Raw genomic sequence first — 17,223 nt, 5'->3', positions numbered from 1 at the left:
GGAAATGCACTGTGTTAAGTTTCCTCATTCCCTTCTCTGCACACCACTTTGACAAAGGTGATCGTCTGAGTCCCTGCTGATACAAGACAGTATGTGCTTCCCATACCACGTAGGAGGGCAAAAGGAATTTCTTCCACAGTGCAGTCAGCCACCATTCTAATTTTCCGACTTCTCCTTTATTTGATTCCCTGATACCAATGAGGTAACCATCCCTAGTCTTCTTGGGTTCACCCCTTACAGAAATCACCTAACTTGATTACTCTAACCCTTGCTTCATTAGGCTTTCCCCAGGGTTGTGGTGGTGGGATTCAAGCAAGTGCCACCTCCATGCCATGCTGGCAGTTGCTGGGGTACCAGCTGGAGGTACCTGAGCAGGGCCATTGCTCTGGAAGAATTTGTAGTTTAGGAGACAAAGCAGACAGGTTACCAGAGTCTTGCCAGTAAGATGAGAGTTCCAACAGTGGGTGCTTTGTGTGTTCTAAGAAAACAAAGGGAGTAATTTAATGACAGGACAGAGGGAAAAGACAGGTTTGGAGTCTTTGGTTTGAATGACCTGGAAGGCTTGCCCTTGGGGTTAAGAGTGACAACATAGAGACTTGTTGCGACATGCCTGAGACACCTAGACAAGCTCATCCCTTGGGCATTGTAGGAAACCGTAAAGTCCTTGCTTACAGATGCTGAATCTGGGGCTCAGTAGATTAGATGACTGTTCTGAGTGCTCTTTCAGGCTTTGTCCTTCCTCCTGGGATCCTTACCCTCTTCTTTGCTTGGGTTTAACCATGCTGTCCCAGGAAGGGAAGGGCTTTTCAGGGATTGGGTTTTGCTACTGTTCTTGGTGGAATGATGGGTTGGTATCCCTTACATACACACATATACACACACATACCTTCTCCAGCTCAATCCCCTCACCCCAACTCTTGACCTTTGACTTTACCTCAAAAGGTGGAGAATCTGAAACACATTAATCTATTGATAACCTGGTTTATCGAGGACCAGGCTCAGGATGGTCTTGCTCTTTCCAGAGGTTTTCCCTGAACTTCCCTCCTTAGAATGTGCCAGAATGGCAAAAGAGTTCATCCCTTATGCCAGATCTACTCTCCTGGGTATTTGACTGGAGTGCTGTGTTGAGAATGATTCTGACGCTTAGGTTGGGGTGCACTGGAAATCCTGGTCAACTAATAATATCTCTGTGGGTGCAGGAGAGGGAAGCTGGCAGCTGGGCAGTATATTTGGCACCCTGGTGTGGAGAGGAGGTGTGAGGTGGTCTGAGTCCCTACCACTGTCCATCCACAGTAGGCACTTGGGCAAATCACTCCTCCATTTGAGGCTTTGTTTCTCCTGAGAAAATGAGAGGGCTGGATCACTGAGTGATCATTTGCCAAATATTTATTGAGGGCTGTGTGCCAGACACTGTGCCCAGTGCCAGAATTTTAAGGTGAGTCAGCAGCCATGGTGCCTCCCATGACAGGGTGAACATGGCCTTCGTGGTCAGTTCTAACTCCAGCTGTCACCACTGTCAGCTTGACTTCTCTGAGGTTGTTTCCACCTGCAGAGGGAGCAACAAGACCTGCCTCATGATAGCAGAGGTCAGAGGGCCTATCACATATGATCATTGCCTGATCAGTGTGAGCACTCCTCTGATATTCTAGCAGGGGCACAGACAGACTGCAAGGAGGGCAGGCCAGGGTGGCCCTCACTGCAGACTTCAGAGCCTCAAAGCAGCCCTCTACAAAAGCAAGAGGCCTGTCAGAAGTGATAGTTGAGATCTTGCCAAGAATCCCAAGTAGGAAGTGAATAATTACTTTTCCCTTGAAGCTCTCCTGTTCACACCTGCTGGGAATTGGGAACATCACCTCCAGGGAGTCCTGCTTAGGCATGAGGAATGGTAGATGAGGATTGGAGGCCGTGTTCCCTAGGGAACCTGTCAATGGAGGGTCAACTGAGGGTCTAGAAGTGGAGTAGGGACTGAATTTGCTTCAATTCACCTGAAAAAAAAATCCTGGGAAGTGAACAGTAGGCAGGATGTGAAGGTTTCATGAAATGAAGACCCATGGAGTTGTGGTCCATGGTTGTTAGAGGAAGACATTGGCTATTCTGAGTTGAGGTCTTGGTGTTAACACTACTAGCTGTGTGAATTTGGACCAGTTATCTCACTCACTCAACAAAGCTTGTTGAACCTGTCTGAATGGGGCTTTATGGTAGCCCCCATACAGAGCTGGAGGCAGGCACATCTAGGATATGTATACAGCCCTTAGAAATGCTCAGAGCTGTGGATAGATGGTGAATCACCCCTCCTCAGATCCAGCATTGAAATAGGGAGGCAGATTGAGGCCCATCTGAGGTTCATTATTAAAGGGCATGAATAAAAGAGGTGCCTTCGTGTGGTCATGAACTTCCCGTTCATGGGTGCTCAGCTGTAGAGGGGCTTGGTCCCATGTGCTAGGTCAATCTGGAATCAGAATTGTTGACTCAACAGAGTCCCTTCCCCCTCAGTTGCTTTGACTCCAGCTAAAACCAACTCAGATAATGAACTGTTTTTATGGACTCCTACCCCAGAACTGCCAGTCTCATTGCCTCTTGATTTTTTTTCCCACTAAAGTAGGCCCTCTGCCGACAAAGTGGGCACAAGAGATGGATAAACAATCAAGTCAGTCTCCCATTATTTTAAGTCAAAACCAGAGATTATTTTATTGCTTACTAAGCAGCAGTAATAAGCCCTGGACTGTTTGAAAACAGCTCAGTTCTGGTGGGAAATGTGCTAATGTGGGTCAGAGGCCCTGGGTTGAGTCCTAGCTCAGCCACTTACTAGCTAGGTGACTTTGGACAAGGCTTGTCTCCTCTCAGGGCTTCAGTGTCATCTGTATAGAGGAGTTGGTTGCCATCCTAACTTTGGGATGGGCCATAATGAATCTAAACAGGTATGGGAGATGAAGTGTGAGGCTCTTGGGTGCCTGTGCTGTGCAGCCAAGGGACAGGCCTGGGGCTTGCCTCTTCCCATGTCATCTGGCCTCCTGATGAGGAGCTTTGAGGGAACCAGAAATGGAAGAAAAGTTAGAAGGAGCATCGTCTTCTCAAGTGGTGCAGCCATAGGTAGGAGTTGATAGGGTTGTCAGAGCTCCCCTGGGAGAGGCCAGTGTGAGGCCAGTGTGTTACGGTTGGACAGGTGGTTGGAATGGAGGGGCAGGAAGATGAAGTAAAGCCTTGATTGTGCTGCTGTAGCAGCATCCAGGTGGGCTGGACGTGCCAAGCTCAAAGAGGTATTTGGATGTGGCCCAGGCCCCTTGGGGGAGGTAAGGGTACCTCAGGGAGTGGACTGAATGCACTGAGAATGTGTGGGAAAAGCCTGCCTCCCTTTGGAGCCAATGAGCTGCCTGCAAGCCTGATCCCATCGCCCTTGGGATGCCGGCTACAGCCTACTGTTCTTACAGTTCTCCGAACACATGGCCCATGTAGCTCTCTGCTTTCTCATCTCTGTGACTTGCTCTTGCTGTGGTCTGGATGGATGTCTTCTACAATTCCCAGGGCCCACCTTTCTTTCAAGGCCCAGCTCCGAGGCCACTCCTCCCGGACCTTCTGGCCCCAAGCCTCTCCTATGGAGACGAAGACCACATTCCTCTTCACTCGGAGTACTTGTGTGCATGTTTTTTCTTCCCAGACACACCATGCTTGTTCTTCTTGCATGCTCAGTCCCTAGGTCACTGCTGGAATATAGTAGATGCTCAGTAAATGATTAACTACACAAAATAACAATATTTAGGAAAGAAAAAATATGAGATTACCTTGGTCCCGAGTGACTGTCAGTCCTTTTTACATACCACCTTAGGTCTCACACAAGCCCTAAATTCTAGAGGTATGTCAGTCTGAAATCTATGGTCAGCCAGCCATTTGCCTGACTCTGCAGAGTAATCCCGGCTCCTTTGGGAATACTGATATAGAGGAGGCTTTCAAGGACCTGCTTACTAAGACGGATCACTCTGACTTCCTCTCCTCACTGAGCAAACCTTACATGTCTGCCTCTGATGTGCTGGGGAGCAGGGGCAGGAGGTCAAATCAGGGACAGTCCTGGGTCTGCAGAAACTCCAAGAAGACAGGTAGCTGTCACCACACTGGTCAATGCCAGGCTGGTGATGCTAAAGGCCAGGCCCTCTCTTGAACACAACTCATTTTGTCTCCACAATGACCCCATGAGGTAGGTAGGATCTATTATCTCTGTCTTACAGATGAGGCTCAGAAAGCTTTAGGAACTTGACGAAGGTCACATAATGAGAAAGGAGAGGAAGAGGGAAGGTCTTTAAAAGGTTTAAATTGGCATAAGCCAAGTATGAAAAGGAGGGAAGGGTATTCCAGGCAGAGCAAATATGCCCACAATTTTGAGGCTCCACCAAAAGCTTGGCATGGCTAGAAGGGAGAATCACTGGGGAAGTAACAGAGGAAGCCTCAGAGGACAGCAGGAAGCAGGTTGTACAGGGCCTTGGAAGCAGGTTGTACAGGGCCTTGTGGGCCATGAGAAGGCACTTGAACTTGGTTATGAGGGTGGTAAGAAGCTCTTTGAAAATCATGTTGACCAGAATTGCCTTCTAGAATGAGCCAGTAAGTGTTGGCCAGTGGGAGCTTGCCTAGATACAGGAAGCCCCACACCCAAGCATCTGCCTTCATCTTCCTTGGCCTGTGTGTTGCAGAGTGGTGTCCCCTTCCAGTGCTGGCACACTCCACGCTCTGAGCCGCTACAGCCGCTACACGAGCATCTTGGACCTGGACAACAAAACTCTGCGCTGCCCTCTCTACAGAGGCACACTCGTGCCCCGGCTGGCAGACCACCGTACCCAAATCAAACGGGGCAGCACCTACTACTTGCACATCCAGAGCATGCTTACCCAGCTGTGTTCCAAGGCTTTCCTCTATACCTTCTGCCACCACCTGCACCTGCCTGCCCATGACAAGGAGACAGAGGAGTTGGTTGCCAGCCGGCAGGCAAGCTTCTTGAAGCTGAATCTGGGTCTAGTGAATGAAGATGTCAAGGTGGTCCAGTACCTGGCTGAGCTACTGAAGCTGTACTATATGCAGGAGTCTCCTGGGACCAGCCACCCCATGCTCAGGTTTGACTATGTCCCTAGTTTTTTATACAAAATATGAGGTCAGGCCCAGCCACTGTGACCAAGACCTGTGATTCAGGGCATGGGGAAGAAAAGTGTTGGCATGACCAAGCAGTTCTCTGAGCTGTGTAGACTTCTGGTGTCATAGGTGGGAATGAAGCAAGGTGGCAGCTGTGGTTCCCACGTGGTTCTAGGCAGCTTGCAAATTGGACTTGAGCAGAGCGGGGAGCCTGGCTCTCTGAAGGCATCTGGAAAGACAGTAACATCTCCTTTGTCTCCCTGGTGAAGTGGCCCCAGGATCGGGAGAGGCCTCTTGGTTTCCCAAGGGCTGGTGGCCACAGCAGAGGAAAGCCTCAGTGGGGTGGGATGATGGGCAGGAAGGTGAAGCCCTAATGGGAGGAACATGGTGACTACATTCAGCTCTGCTGAAAACTTCAGCAGCAAAATCAAGTGAAGCAGCCTGTTAACTGGAATGACTTGGTGGAAAACAGGATGATAGAACATCCATTGCCTCATTCAGATCCCAGCTGAATGGCCTGGAGCCCATCATCCCAAGGGAGGCCCCTGAATGAGTGAGGTGGAGAGGAGAAAGCTCTGTCCCAACTGGGTGGTGGAAAACACAAAAATGCTGAATGGAGAGTGAGCCAGCACCCTGTGCCTATACATACTTCCTCACCAGGCACAGAAGTACCTATGGATGGGCCTTGGAAATTGGAACCCACAGGTCAGCAGAAGTGACTGGAGTAGTCACTAGTCCCCAGTTGTCAGTGAGAATGCTCTCAGAGGTAGACAGCCCAGGAGACAGGCAGAACCAAGGTGCCATGAGGCCATCACCACTGTGCAAGTGATGAAGAGCCAGCAGGCTTTCTGGGGCCTGGTCAACCAGCCATTCTGGCCAGGGTGAGTTAGCACTGTCCTCTTGAGGAAGGTCTGTAGCTATATGTTGGAACTTGGTAGGGGTCACACCTTAGTCGACTCTCTCACCCAAAGCAAACCTTTGCAACCACTTCACTACCTCTGGTGGGGTCTCATAGGCACTGTGACAGTAGAGTTCTGTTCAGCTGGCTGGTCTGGGTGGGCAGTCCAGCTGGTGATAACTCATGGCAGGGATTTTCTTCAAGAAAGAGGAAAGTTTTCTTGTGTGGCTGTCTTTGTAGATCTGCTCTGGGAGGCTGTGCAGGCCTGGAGTATGCACACCTCACGGCAGCTCACTCCAGTCCCCACAGAATCTCCCAAGTATACTCAGCTCACTACAGCTCACTTCCACCCTTATGTGAGTAACCCGAAGTGCACTCACCTCACGGCAGCTCACTCCCACCCTCATGAAGCCTCCTAATATGCTCACCTCATCGCAGCTTACTCCCACTGCCACTGGGTCCCCCTTAGTTGGCTCACATTACCACAGCTTTCTCCCACTCTTATGTGAGTCCCCCAGCTTTTTCAGAAGATGCTCCCTGGTTCACCCACTATGATCTCTGAGGCTTCTTACACAATTGCCACTGGTATGTAGATGGTTTCTTGCAACCTTGAAAATTTTATACTTTTTTTTAAAGCTGTTTTTCCCACTAAGTAGGGAGAACTCTTGGTATTACTGCTTTTTAATTTGTTCCCAGAAAATTGTGATAAAACAGACCTGAGCCAGCCACAAGTGGTACTCCTGAGCACATGTGTGCATATCTGTTGGGGCCATGTTCTGTGTAGTTGGCGTCCTGCTATTGAGAACTGGTCTACCCATCAGCTTTGAGGCACATTATTGAAGTCAGAGGAGAGGCAGAGACCCCTGGTGACTAACGAGAGTTTGTGTCACATCACTCCTGTGGTCCCTTCCTTGCCCAGGTCCTCTGCAAGAATATGGCCTGTTGGCTCTTACCCATCAGCTTCTGGTCAAGGTCCCCATTCCTCTCATAGCAGGGATTTCCTCCAGGAAAGAAGAAATCCTTCTTGTGTGGTTATCTTTGTGTATGTGCTTTTGCTTCTCAGGCTGTGACCGAGAACCTTTTATGGCAGATGGTGCTGCTTACATGTCATCACTTTTTCTTGTACCTGTGCCCATTGCACATATTCACACAGTCAAGTCTCCAGGAACATCTTGGCACCTGTGAAATGTGAAGTGTGTTTGCCAGTGGGGGAAGCTGAATAGGAATCCTGTTTTTCTGTGTGAGCTCACCTTGTGTTACCATCTTCCCTCTCTGGTCTTGTACAAGATGCTTTGTTTTCTAACTGGGTGGCTAATTGTTGTCTACTTAGTCCTCCAGGGACATGAGCTTATGACATTTTGTTTCCAAGGGAGTAAAGGTCTTTGGGGTCCCAGTGACAAGATGGAAAGTGATCATTGACACCACCATAGCTACTTGTTCTTGTGTTTCACACTGACATAGACTCTGCAGTTAACACTTCTCATCTTGGAAACTGATACAGGCAGTTCAGTTAGACTTGGCCTTCTAGAAGTATAAGCAACACACTACCATGGACCTTGCTTTGAAAAGTGTTTGCTCAGAAGCTCTGCCTCAAGGATGATTCTGAAGGCCCTGAGGATTCTAAGGTGAGACCAGTTGGATGTGAACAGAACAGACTGCCCTGCAGGGCCAGCTACAGAAAGAGCAAATGGGGAGCGTCTCACTGGAGTTGTTTCTTCATGAGGAAGACAAGTTGGCTTCACTGACTAGTGAGTGAACTCCAGGATTTAAAGTTTGGTTAAAATCTAATTTTCAGTGTGGCAGTTTCAAAGGATTGCTTAAAGCCAAGTACATTTCTTTTCAAAGGGATCTTGAAGTGGTATTTGGACTGAGGCAGTTTGGCAGAGGCAGTTGAGACTGTGAAGCTGTCCTTCCGTAGCCCCACTCCACTTTGGAGAACTGGAACCTACTAGAAGATACATCTATAAATCTTAATGGTGGGGAGCCCTATGCAATGGGACTAATCTCTTCAAGAATTTTCATTTGAGGTTTTCCTCTAGTAATAGGTCAGTAAGTGTTGTTAAAACATTTAAAAACACTTACCAGAAAATAAAGGACATCAGTACCCCTTATTATTTCTTCAGTCCTATCACTTTGAAGGCCCAGGCACTGAAACTTTGAGGATTGTTTCTGTTTTACTTCCAATTACCTGCCCCTCCCCCCACCCCCGCCCTTTTTTTAAAGCAGTCCAAGTTAAGAAAAACCTGATTAGGCTAGCAATTATGCAGTAGTGATCTCCAGAAGCTGTTTTAGATATCAGCTGAAGCTTTTTACAGTACCTGTGGCACTTGAGACACTCAAGCCTGAGCTGCTGTCCTCACTCTTCACTGTTTCCTTGCTCCTTTAGTGAAACCGTTGATTTTAGAAGTTGTGACTTTTCTACTATTGACTGCAATGGCTGAAGTTACACACATTGTATTAGAATTTGGAAACGGGCCATGGTAACTCAGCTGTCATTTTCTATCTAGCTTTTACTTCATTTCAAATCAGTTACTATATGCAAAATATGGTAGACTTCAACCTCAAGTAAACAACAAATCTCATTTCAAAGTCCAAGGAAGGCCAATAGATTCTACCCCAAATGCCAGGGCTGCTGTGTTTCAGTGACGTGTGTCTGGAGGCCAAGAGCAGTCTTAAAGATCTTGCATGCACACTGACCACCCACTGTCAGTGCTGGATACATGTCCCCTACCTTCCTGGACCTGCTGTTGCAAGACAGGTCATCGTCCCCTGTTGCCATGTCATCTTTGCACAGGTGGTAGCACTCAACTGGTGGGGATCTATGGGTATGTGTGGATGGCCTTCAAAGGCACTGATTCCCCAAGCCAGCAATCAGATTTTACTCCCCATCTCCCTGGAGAACTCAGAAGTAAGTGCCTTGGTTCGTGCTTTCAATCAAACCAGCCAGATTTCTGGCTTTTCTCCAATACTGTCATAGGGATAAAACTGGAATCTTTAAAAGAGATATGGTGTTAACAGACTGCAAAAAGGAAGCAGCACCAAATTTCTACTTCTGGCTGAAAGCAAAACCAGTCTCAGCTGATAAGGTTTGAACACACCAAGTTTTCCTGAGCCCTTTCCCCATGGAACACTGACCTAACCTGGCCTTATCTATTAAGGTTTCTTATGGCCATGAGGAGGAAGCAGGAGTCAGGGAAGGATGAACAAGCATTTTGCAGTGAACTAAGCTGCTATTATGGGGCCCTGGCTTCTTCGGAGAGCTCCAACATGGAGGCTACACAGGGTGTCTTGGAGATGTCCGTGTCTTCAGCTGGGAAAGAATCAAGCCCCTGAAGATAAGACTGTTTTGGCAGCATAAGAGCTCCCAAACTGAGAAGTGATGTGGGTACTGGCATGTCACTCACACCCCAGGGAGACCGCAGCAGCTGTCCCTACTGCGCTGGAGTAAATGCCAACAACATGCTGGACCCTAGGCCACAGGGGTACCTTCCAGGCAGGACCACAGGGTGCCTCACCCACCGACTGCCTGACACTGGCTGGCTACACAGGTTGGGTTGAGAGAAATGCCACCTTTAAGGTTGCAGTCAAAAGCATAGTCTGTGAGGAAGTCATATTATTTTTTGAGAAGTATTTTATTACTGCATGTTCGTTCCTCTGTGCGTGTGAATGTGAATCTGACCACCATGTGAGCTGCAATCATCATCACAGTGGCGAGGGCAAGAATATGCCAGACACATGTGAGAGCAGCTTGTAGGTATGGCTGCACAGAGTTCAACCAGAGTAAATGCCAAATAGTATGAGAAGTGTACTTTTTAAGAAACTAATTTATTTGAGTTGAGATATTTTTGAAATATAAAAATTGGTTGTATTTTTTAAAGCTATAATTCTTGTAGACAGTCTGTGTTAAAACTCTGTGCTTATTAAAAATGGTAATTTGTTTTGCACTTCATCTTTGTGAATAAAGTTTCTTTTGGAAGGTGACATTTGGTTTCCTGATTACAGGAGGGAGTTGGTTCTCTCACACAGGGCAGGAAAGCCCCAGGCTGATGCTGACACTAGTAAAGGACTAGGTACCCCAAGCTCTCCCACTTTTTCAGGGGTGGAGAATAAAGGAGACCATTTTCACGGTACACTAAGCTGCTAACAGAGAAACCCACAAACTGGCACCTTCTAAAGACTTGTCTGACTTAGGATTCTGATTGAAAGCACATAGCAGAAGCTTTAGGAGGAATTTCTGTCTTCAGTTCTTATGTCATAATTCATTTCTCCTTTGATGTCCCACTGGGTAACGAAATATTAATAATGGGAAGCTTTCCCAAGCTATGAATGTGGGTGTTTCTTATCTGCTGCAGTGAGTTGGAAGAAGCCCAGTAACTCTTAAGAGAAGGGTGAGTAAAATTAATGGAATCTTTCCAATACCTCAGCCCTACCCCAGTGTCTAAATGAATCAAGGCTAAATAGTATTTCTTTTCTCCAGAATAACTATATATGTAGTTCTGAGAAAATAAGGTTCAGATTTAAACTTCTTAATAACTTGTCCCAGAATTACTAACAGTGGGCCTTAGTAAACAGATTTTGATTTGTGAAGATAACTTGGAGAAAGTCCCAAAAGAACCCCTCAGAGAACATACGGAAGTTGATCAGATCCTGTGTGGGGCAGTGCTTTTCTCTCCTCAGAAGGGCACTGGGTCCTTGGGCAAGCGTTCCTGGGCAGTCCCGACACTCTGGCACTGGGGTAGGTGCAGCCTGGTGGCTCCTCTAAAAGTCGGGCAGGCCAGGCAGGGGGAAAAGAGACGCAAAGCTCTCCACCTCTTCCCTGAGAGCTCTGATGGCCCTACGGTGCTTCTCGTCGCCTGCTAGTTTCTCCTTGAACTCCTTCAGGGTGGCCTTGACACCAACGTCGCTCTGAATCTGCAGAGTCAGTTCTATCCCTGTGTGGTAAAGACAAATAAGTCCTCTAGCCTGCGAGACACACCCAAGGCCCAAATGCCCAAATGTCCCAGCAGCTGGAGGTGAGACAGCCCTAAGTATTGATGTTTACCACAGAAGTGATTCTTATATGCACCCTTCCTCGTGCAGGACAATCTTACAAATCTCTCAGACCAGATGGTTTGCTAAGTGATTTCTGCTGTCTCCTGTCCCCAGCACTCAGCCTTGACACAAATGTCCTTCAGTAGGTGGGTCTCAACCACTCACAGCTTCCATACACACAGTATGATGTGGCAAACTTCCAACCTACATCTTTACCTCTGTGAATAAAGTGGGCTACTTTTTGGAACTCTTTTTCCAGAAGTCCTCGAGATGTCAGTGCTGGGGTCCCCAGTCGCAGCCCGCTGGGTCGCAGTGCGCTTCTGTCACCTTCAACATAAAGAGGCTCTGTACTTGGGCTGTACCCAACTTACCACTGACCAGTGTGCATTAAAAGGGACATTTGGGCAAAAAGAATAGGCCTGCAGGTGCCAGCTCAATCTAGAGAGAAGGGTACAGCTGATTTCCACAGCAGAGGTGGAAGCAGACACAGGCAGTGAACACATTTTGACTACTTTAAATAGTAAGAAAGTCGCCTTCTGTGACATGGCCTTTGCTCCTTAAAATGAAGCTAGCATCTGTCTGGGTGTGAGATGTGTCCCCATATCTTGACTAACAACCCACTGAGAAATCTAGCTTATTTTCCAAAGGGCCCTGCCTCCCTCACCCAAATGCCTTCTCACCTTTAAGCACCCCACCTCAGTCCCCTTGTCCTTGGCAGGGGTAGAGCCTATCAGAAAGAGTGGGCCAGGAGAGAGCCATAACTTAGCCCCCATCCAGCACGGTGTATCTATCCCCCTAAATCATTTGAGGTCTGTCCCCAGAGCCAATGATCATTGGCTGTAACTGGCCATAGCGCAGACAGGAGAGGTATGAAAGAGGAGACCAAGGAGGATTCTCACCTGGACAAGTGTTCTTGTTGCAGGCAATAGAACAGGCTTCTAGCACCTTCTCAGCCCTGCCGCCATCCGTGCCTTTGGAACGGAGATCCACAAGGATCAAATGGTTGTCAGAACCACCTGGAAACCGAGTTGGACATGTAGGAATGTGGAAGGCTGATACCATGTCAAGCAAAGGAATTTCTCTCTTCCTAAGAAATGAGGATGGGGGAGGAAGGGGGCTAAAGCAGATGAGGTCAGGAAGGTGTGTCCTGGAAGGCTTTAGTCATCTGTAAAGTTTGACAGAAAGGACAGCGTAGTGTAAAATGGGTGCCCAATGATGCAGAGGGGGCCTGAGGTTGGAGGGAGAATGACTAGACTGCAATGACCCAGCATCCCAGGTGCCGGTAAAGGGCCTGGAAGCTTGTCTGGGGAGTGACAGCTTGCTCAGTGCCATTCATGGCTTCTATTTTCTCTGACATATCACTTAGGAAGTTCCTATGCATCTCTGAAATTAATCTTCAAGGCTGAGGCAACATCAGAGTAGCAAGTAGGGGTTCCATTTATGGTAACCATGGGTAATTACTACTTTCGGTGAACACATATTAGACACCAGACACTACAAGCCTGTCATATACTTTATCTCTAATGCTATGAGAGTGGCAGTATTATCAAAGCAGATGAGGATATCGAGGCTCTAAGAATTTTCTGGAACTGGCCCAAGACCACCCAGGAGTCTTCAAAGTACTTGGATTTTTCCACTTTGAGCTCTCATTAATCCCAGGTCATTGACCTGGGCAAAAGCAATGACTTCAAAGATACAGGTTAACTAAGTCAACACTTAGCTCTGGACCCCAGAGCCTGAGCTTAAGTCAGTCTCCACAGTCTCTCATTTACTAGTTGTGTGGCTTTAGTCAGGCAGCTCAAAATTCTGGAACCCCAGATGCCCATTTGTAAAATGAGACCAACAACGTACGAGGCCCTTGTGAGGTTTAAATAAGGTACTGTATATAGTGCTTGGTCACCACCAGGCACTAGGCAGATATACACAAATGCTGGCTGTGATTATGCTCATCATCTGTTTCAGCTGCCTGTACCGTGTCCTCAGAGCAGAATTAACAAAATGTGGGAACAGGCCTGGAAGCTCAGGAAGGTGGAGAAGATTCACTGGGAGGCTCTGAGCAGCCTGGCTGACAGGGCTGCTGGGGGATGCCTGCAGCCAAAGGGAGTTTGGCTTAAATCTTTGCAATGCCAAGTTGGTTCCCAGGCCAGCATTACCTGAGAGCTGGTTAGAAAGGCAGACCTCACCCCAGGCCTGCATTTAACAGGGTGCCCAGGGATTCGTATGCACACTCAAGTTTGAGAAACAGTGATCCAAGGGACCTTGAAGATCACAGTCTAGACAGATTTCTGGGGCTTTTTTACTGTAAGATATGGAGGATTGAGAAGAAAGTAAAGAGAGAAAGTGAAAGAAAACAAAAGAGGTGCTACCTTTTCTCTGAGAAGATGGTATTTGCCCCGGCTTTGCCACTCACAAGGTTTGGTGGGAGCCCACTCCTCAGGCTGGGTCCTATAACCCCTGTAAAGGGCAGTAAGCAGGGAGTGGGCACCTGCGCCTACAGGGGACCAGACCTATCTTCCTGGACCATCTACTGCTAGCACAGATGGCAGCCATGTGAGCAGAAGAGTAAAGCTACTCTTCCTCGAGATAGCAAAGTATACTGTCTGCCAGAAAAATTTTGCTAATTGTGTAAGCCTGAAGTGACTGAGGTGGATGGCACTTCTGAGCGGGGCCCTCACCTGGAAAGTCCATCTCAGTCAGGGTCACCCAGTGCCACGATCTTCATATTAAAGCAAATGCTGAAATAGCAAACTCCCATGAACTCCCAGCAGGACAGCCTATTGCGCCTTGACCCTCGGGGTGAGTGGAGACACTCCTGCGGGACAGTGCAGGGCATTGCTGTAGAGAAGGCCCTGGGGTTCTGCCCACTCACAAGGTTTGTTTCAAGTCCTGGCTCTGCTACCCACCAGCTCTGTGACCACTGGTACCTAACCTCTCTCAGGTGAGACTTGGGTACTCCTTTCAGAAAGCTGTTCTGAGAACTTGAGGCCTCACCTGCCAGGTGACAGACAGCAGCTATTATTACTATCATCTCTGGCCCAGCTGAGGAGGCAGCTGTCATCAAGTAAGGAAAGGAGGAGGCCATGACAGCCACATCAGCTCCTCTGGAGGTGGTCCCGACTCGTATCTCAGCTGCAGCTGTAGCTGCAGTGCCAGGGCCGCGACCCCACAGCCACGGCCTGATTGGATGAACCGGGATGTGAGGCTTAGTGCAACCATCAGAAGCAGGGTTGCATTCCGGTGTTGGTGGGTGCTGCCCAAGTTTTCGATGGTACCTGTCACTACTTTGTAGCCCAGCTCCATCAAGGTCTCAGCCAGAGCCCTGCAGTTGGCCACCACCTGGTGCTGATAAACTCTGAATTCCGGAGTCATGGCTTGTTTCAGCGCCACAGCAACCCCTGGCAGGAAGAGATAATGGGTCAGGAAGAAAGGACGGGATCAAAAGACAGACCGAGAGTCAAAAACACCCCTTGTCCCCACTCAGGCTTGCTTCTCAGTGTCACTGAATGGGGTGGATTACATTTTCCTCAAAAAATGACACATTTTTTAACCCTACAATTACCTGGCTAAACCTCCAGACCTCTTCTTTGAGCAAATGCTTTTTTATTGCTTTTTAAATTTTTTAACTAATCAGTTATTTTAATTGAAGAAATGATTTAAAAATTTTTTCCCTGTCTACCTCCTCCCTTCCCTCTGGTAACCACTAGTCCATTGTCCATGTCCATGAGTCTCTATTTGTCCTGTTCATTTGTTGCTTTTAGGTTTATATCCCACATATAAGTGATATCATGTGATTTTCAACTTTTTCTGTCTGGCTTATTTTGCTTAGCATGGTTATTTCAAGGTCCATCCATGCTGTCACAAATGGCAGTATTTCATCTCTTCTTACGGCTGAGTAATATTCCATTGTATATATGCACCACAGCTTCTTTAGCCAATCATCTATCGTAGGACACTTCGGTTGCTTCCATGTCCTGGCCACTGTGAATAATGCTACTATGAACATCGGTGTGTAAACATCTTTTTGGATATGAGTTTTCAAGTTGAGTAAGTGCTTTTGAGGTAGCCTTTCTCCAGGCATGGAAGTTTCATGCTAACAAGATCACCACAGAAAAGCTGCTCTTAAACAAGACAGATTTTACAGTCCTTTTTTAAGCTCAGTATGTGAAAACAATTACTGAGCTGCCCTAAAAGCTGATGTTTTGATGTCAAATTATGCAGATCTTTCAGATTAGGGTCCAGGTGAGAGGTGCAGGCTGCTCTACCCTGCACATCCAGATTTATCTGGTACCTTGTGTTCAATTCTGAGGGCTAATGACAGGGCATGGAAAATGAAGGAGATGGAAAATGAAGGAGAATGCAACATGTGTGTGCCTTAGTCCTGGTACAGAAGCCTCCAATCAGTGTGTGTGGAAATGACTGGAAAAGGCCCAGAGTGGCTGGAGGTGGGCAATCTCATCATCTGAGGGTTGAAGAAACTGTGGATCCTGAGCTTGCAGGTACAAAGGGGGAACGTGAAAACACCCCAGTGGACATCCAGCCCTGCCCCACACCCACGGGCCTAAATTCCCCATTCACTGCTTGCTTCCTCCACTCTCCTCTTTGGAAACACTAGTGCTTCCCTTAATGAAGAAGTTACACCTTCATCCTGGGCTCTTCTACCAGCTGCTTTGTTCCGGAGGAGACAGTGGAATAACCCTGAGATCATCACAAATTTTCTAAGCCACTTGTACAAAAAGAGAAGGAATAAGTCAATGACTGCTTGCTGGGGTATCAGAGAATCAGACAGACCCAGGAGCTACTGTTGCAGCCCCAAGGTCAACAGCACAAGGATCAGACACAGGTGCCTCTACCCCACAGGAGGTGAGGACCTGAGGGGAGAGGCAATTCATTTTTGCTATGCCTTCTTCTAGTTGTCAAATTCCTTCTCTGTTGGTTCTTAAAGAGGGCTACACATAGAACCAGGCCTGACTCTGTTTTGCCAATCACATGTGGATTGGCCACCACTCCCTCTTGTCCCTACCTTACACCAGTCACCACTGTTTCCCCTGTCTTCATTGCTAGCATCTCCTAGACAGAGATATTCCCTTTAGTTTCTCCCCAGTGTGGAAGTCTTGGCACACACTTCGGTGAACAGGTGAGATGGGAGTTAGGGTCATGGGATGAGCTAAAGCAGGAGAACCCCTAGAATGACTGCTTGGGGACCATCGGGGATGAAGGTACACTCTCCAATGGCTCAGGGTTTGGTGATATTTTACCAGCAATGGCATGGTTGTGGGGACCTCCCTGCAGGCCTGGGAACACAGCAGAGTTGATGAGTGACTCCAGGTTATACAGCATCTCTTTGCCGGTTTTGGGATCCACGCTGCACACTCCTGGCCAAAGAAAAACATCAGAATGGGAACAAGGGATTGTCTGTCCCCCGTTTTCTCCCTGTCTGGACTCAAACCCAGACTGGCTATGGGGGTGCTAAGCACAAGCCTGGCCTCTACTCCTGGAGGCAAGACCTGGTATGAAATGCTGTGAGGCAGAGATGGTGGTTGCTTCCAGGGCGGGCAGACTGCCCTTTCACGGATGAAAATTTCCCTCCACTGAGAATGTAACAAAGAATATGCCTCGGGCATATTTCCTCAAAGAAGTGTCAGAGAGCAGTCTTCCAAGATGACTACTTTGAGGGAGACATGACTCATGTGGCTAGAAATAGAGAATAAAGTACCTTTTGGAGAAAAAGTTAATAGTAATAATAACTACTATCTCTAAAGAACTTGTGGGCCAGAACTGCTCTAAGCGCTTTACCTAAATTAACTCTCACAGTCTAAAGGGACAGCTGGGTCAAACAAATCACACCAACATACAGTGGGAAAAACAAACATCTTCCAGGTAAGTGGGAATGGCTACCTGCCTCAGAAACCTCAACACAACTAAAGAAGGACCTCAGAAGAGCCTGGAGGCTTCGAGTGGGCATATGGGTGTGTCCATCCTGGCCAGAGGCTGGGTGAGAAGCCCCTGATTCGGAGGTAAAGAGAAATCCAGTCACCAGAAGGCTGGTTTCTCTGCTGATGCCAGGTTCATGCACCAGGTCCCACTGCAGGCTGAATAATAGCCTGATTACTACTCTGGCTTTCTCAGGTATGCAAATCCCCAAATAAGGGGAGTGCCTACATATAGGCTGTAAGACTATCCCC

The 17,223-nt window shown here is 47.9% G+C and overlaps 2 protein-coding genes and 1 long non-coding RNA gene across 3 annotated transcripts in view; 1 reads left to right on the top strand and 2 right to left on the bottom strand.

Annotated features, from left to right (window-relative positions):
• The window catches only part of SMCR8 (Smith-Magenis syndrome chromosome region, candidate 8), an 11,736-nt gene extending 3,615 nt beyond the window's left edge, over positions 1-8,121 (top strand). Inside the window, exon 2 of the mRNA XM_006908437.3 lies at positions 4,680-8,121. Within this exon, the coding sequence (XP_006908499.1) occupies positions 4,680-5,133 (454 nt within the window). The 3' untranslated portion in view covers positions 5,134-8,121. The remainder of the gene's footprint in view (positions 1-4,679) is intronic.
• On the bottom strand, positions 2,660-4,469 carry LOC112477042. The gene is made up of 2 exons (XR_003045304.1): positions 3,780-4,469; positions 2,660-3,701 (listed from the first exon to the last, which is right to left on the bottom strand). It is a non-coding gene; the product is annotated as an uncharacterized LOC112477042 (long non-coding RNA).
• Positions 8,122-9,623: 1,502 nt separating the features above from the next.
• Positions 9,624-17,223, bottom strand: part of SHMT1 (serine hydroxymethyltransferase 1) — a 31,406-nt gene continuing 23,806 nt past the window's right edge. Inside the window, exons 9-12 of the mRNA XM_006908434.3 lie at positions 14,314-14,436; positions 11,941-12,057; positions 11,258-11,368; positions 9,624-10,941 (exon numbers count right to left, since the gene is read on the bottom strand). Of these exons, the coding sequence (XP_006908496.1) occupies positions 10,769-10,941; positions 11,258-11,368; positions 11,941-12,057; positions 14,314-14,436 (524 nt within the window). The 3' untranslated portion in view covers positions 9,624-10,768. The remainder of the gene's footprint in view (positions 10,942-11,257; positions 11,369-11,940; positions 12,058-14,313; positions 14,437-17,223) is intronic.

This window comes from Pteropus alecto, unplaced genomic scaffold (assembly GCF_000325575.1).
Source record: "Pteropus alecto unplaced genomic scaffold, ASM32557v1 scaffold52, whole genome shotgun sequence".
Lineage (NCBI taxonomy): Eukaryota > Metazoa > Chordata > Mammalia > Chiroptera > Pteropodidae > Pteropus > Pteropus alecto.
The sequence above is the reverse complement of the archived record's forward strand: the minus strand, read 5'-3'. Positions and strand labels throughout refer to the sequence as shown.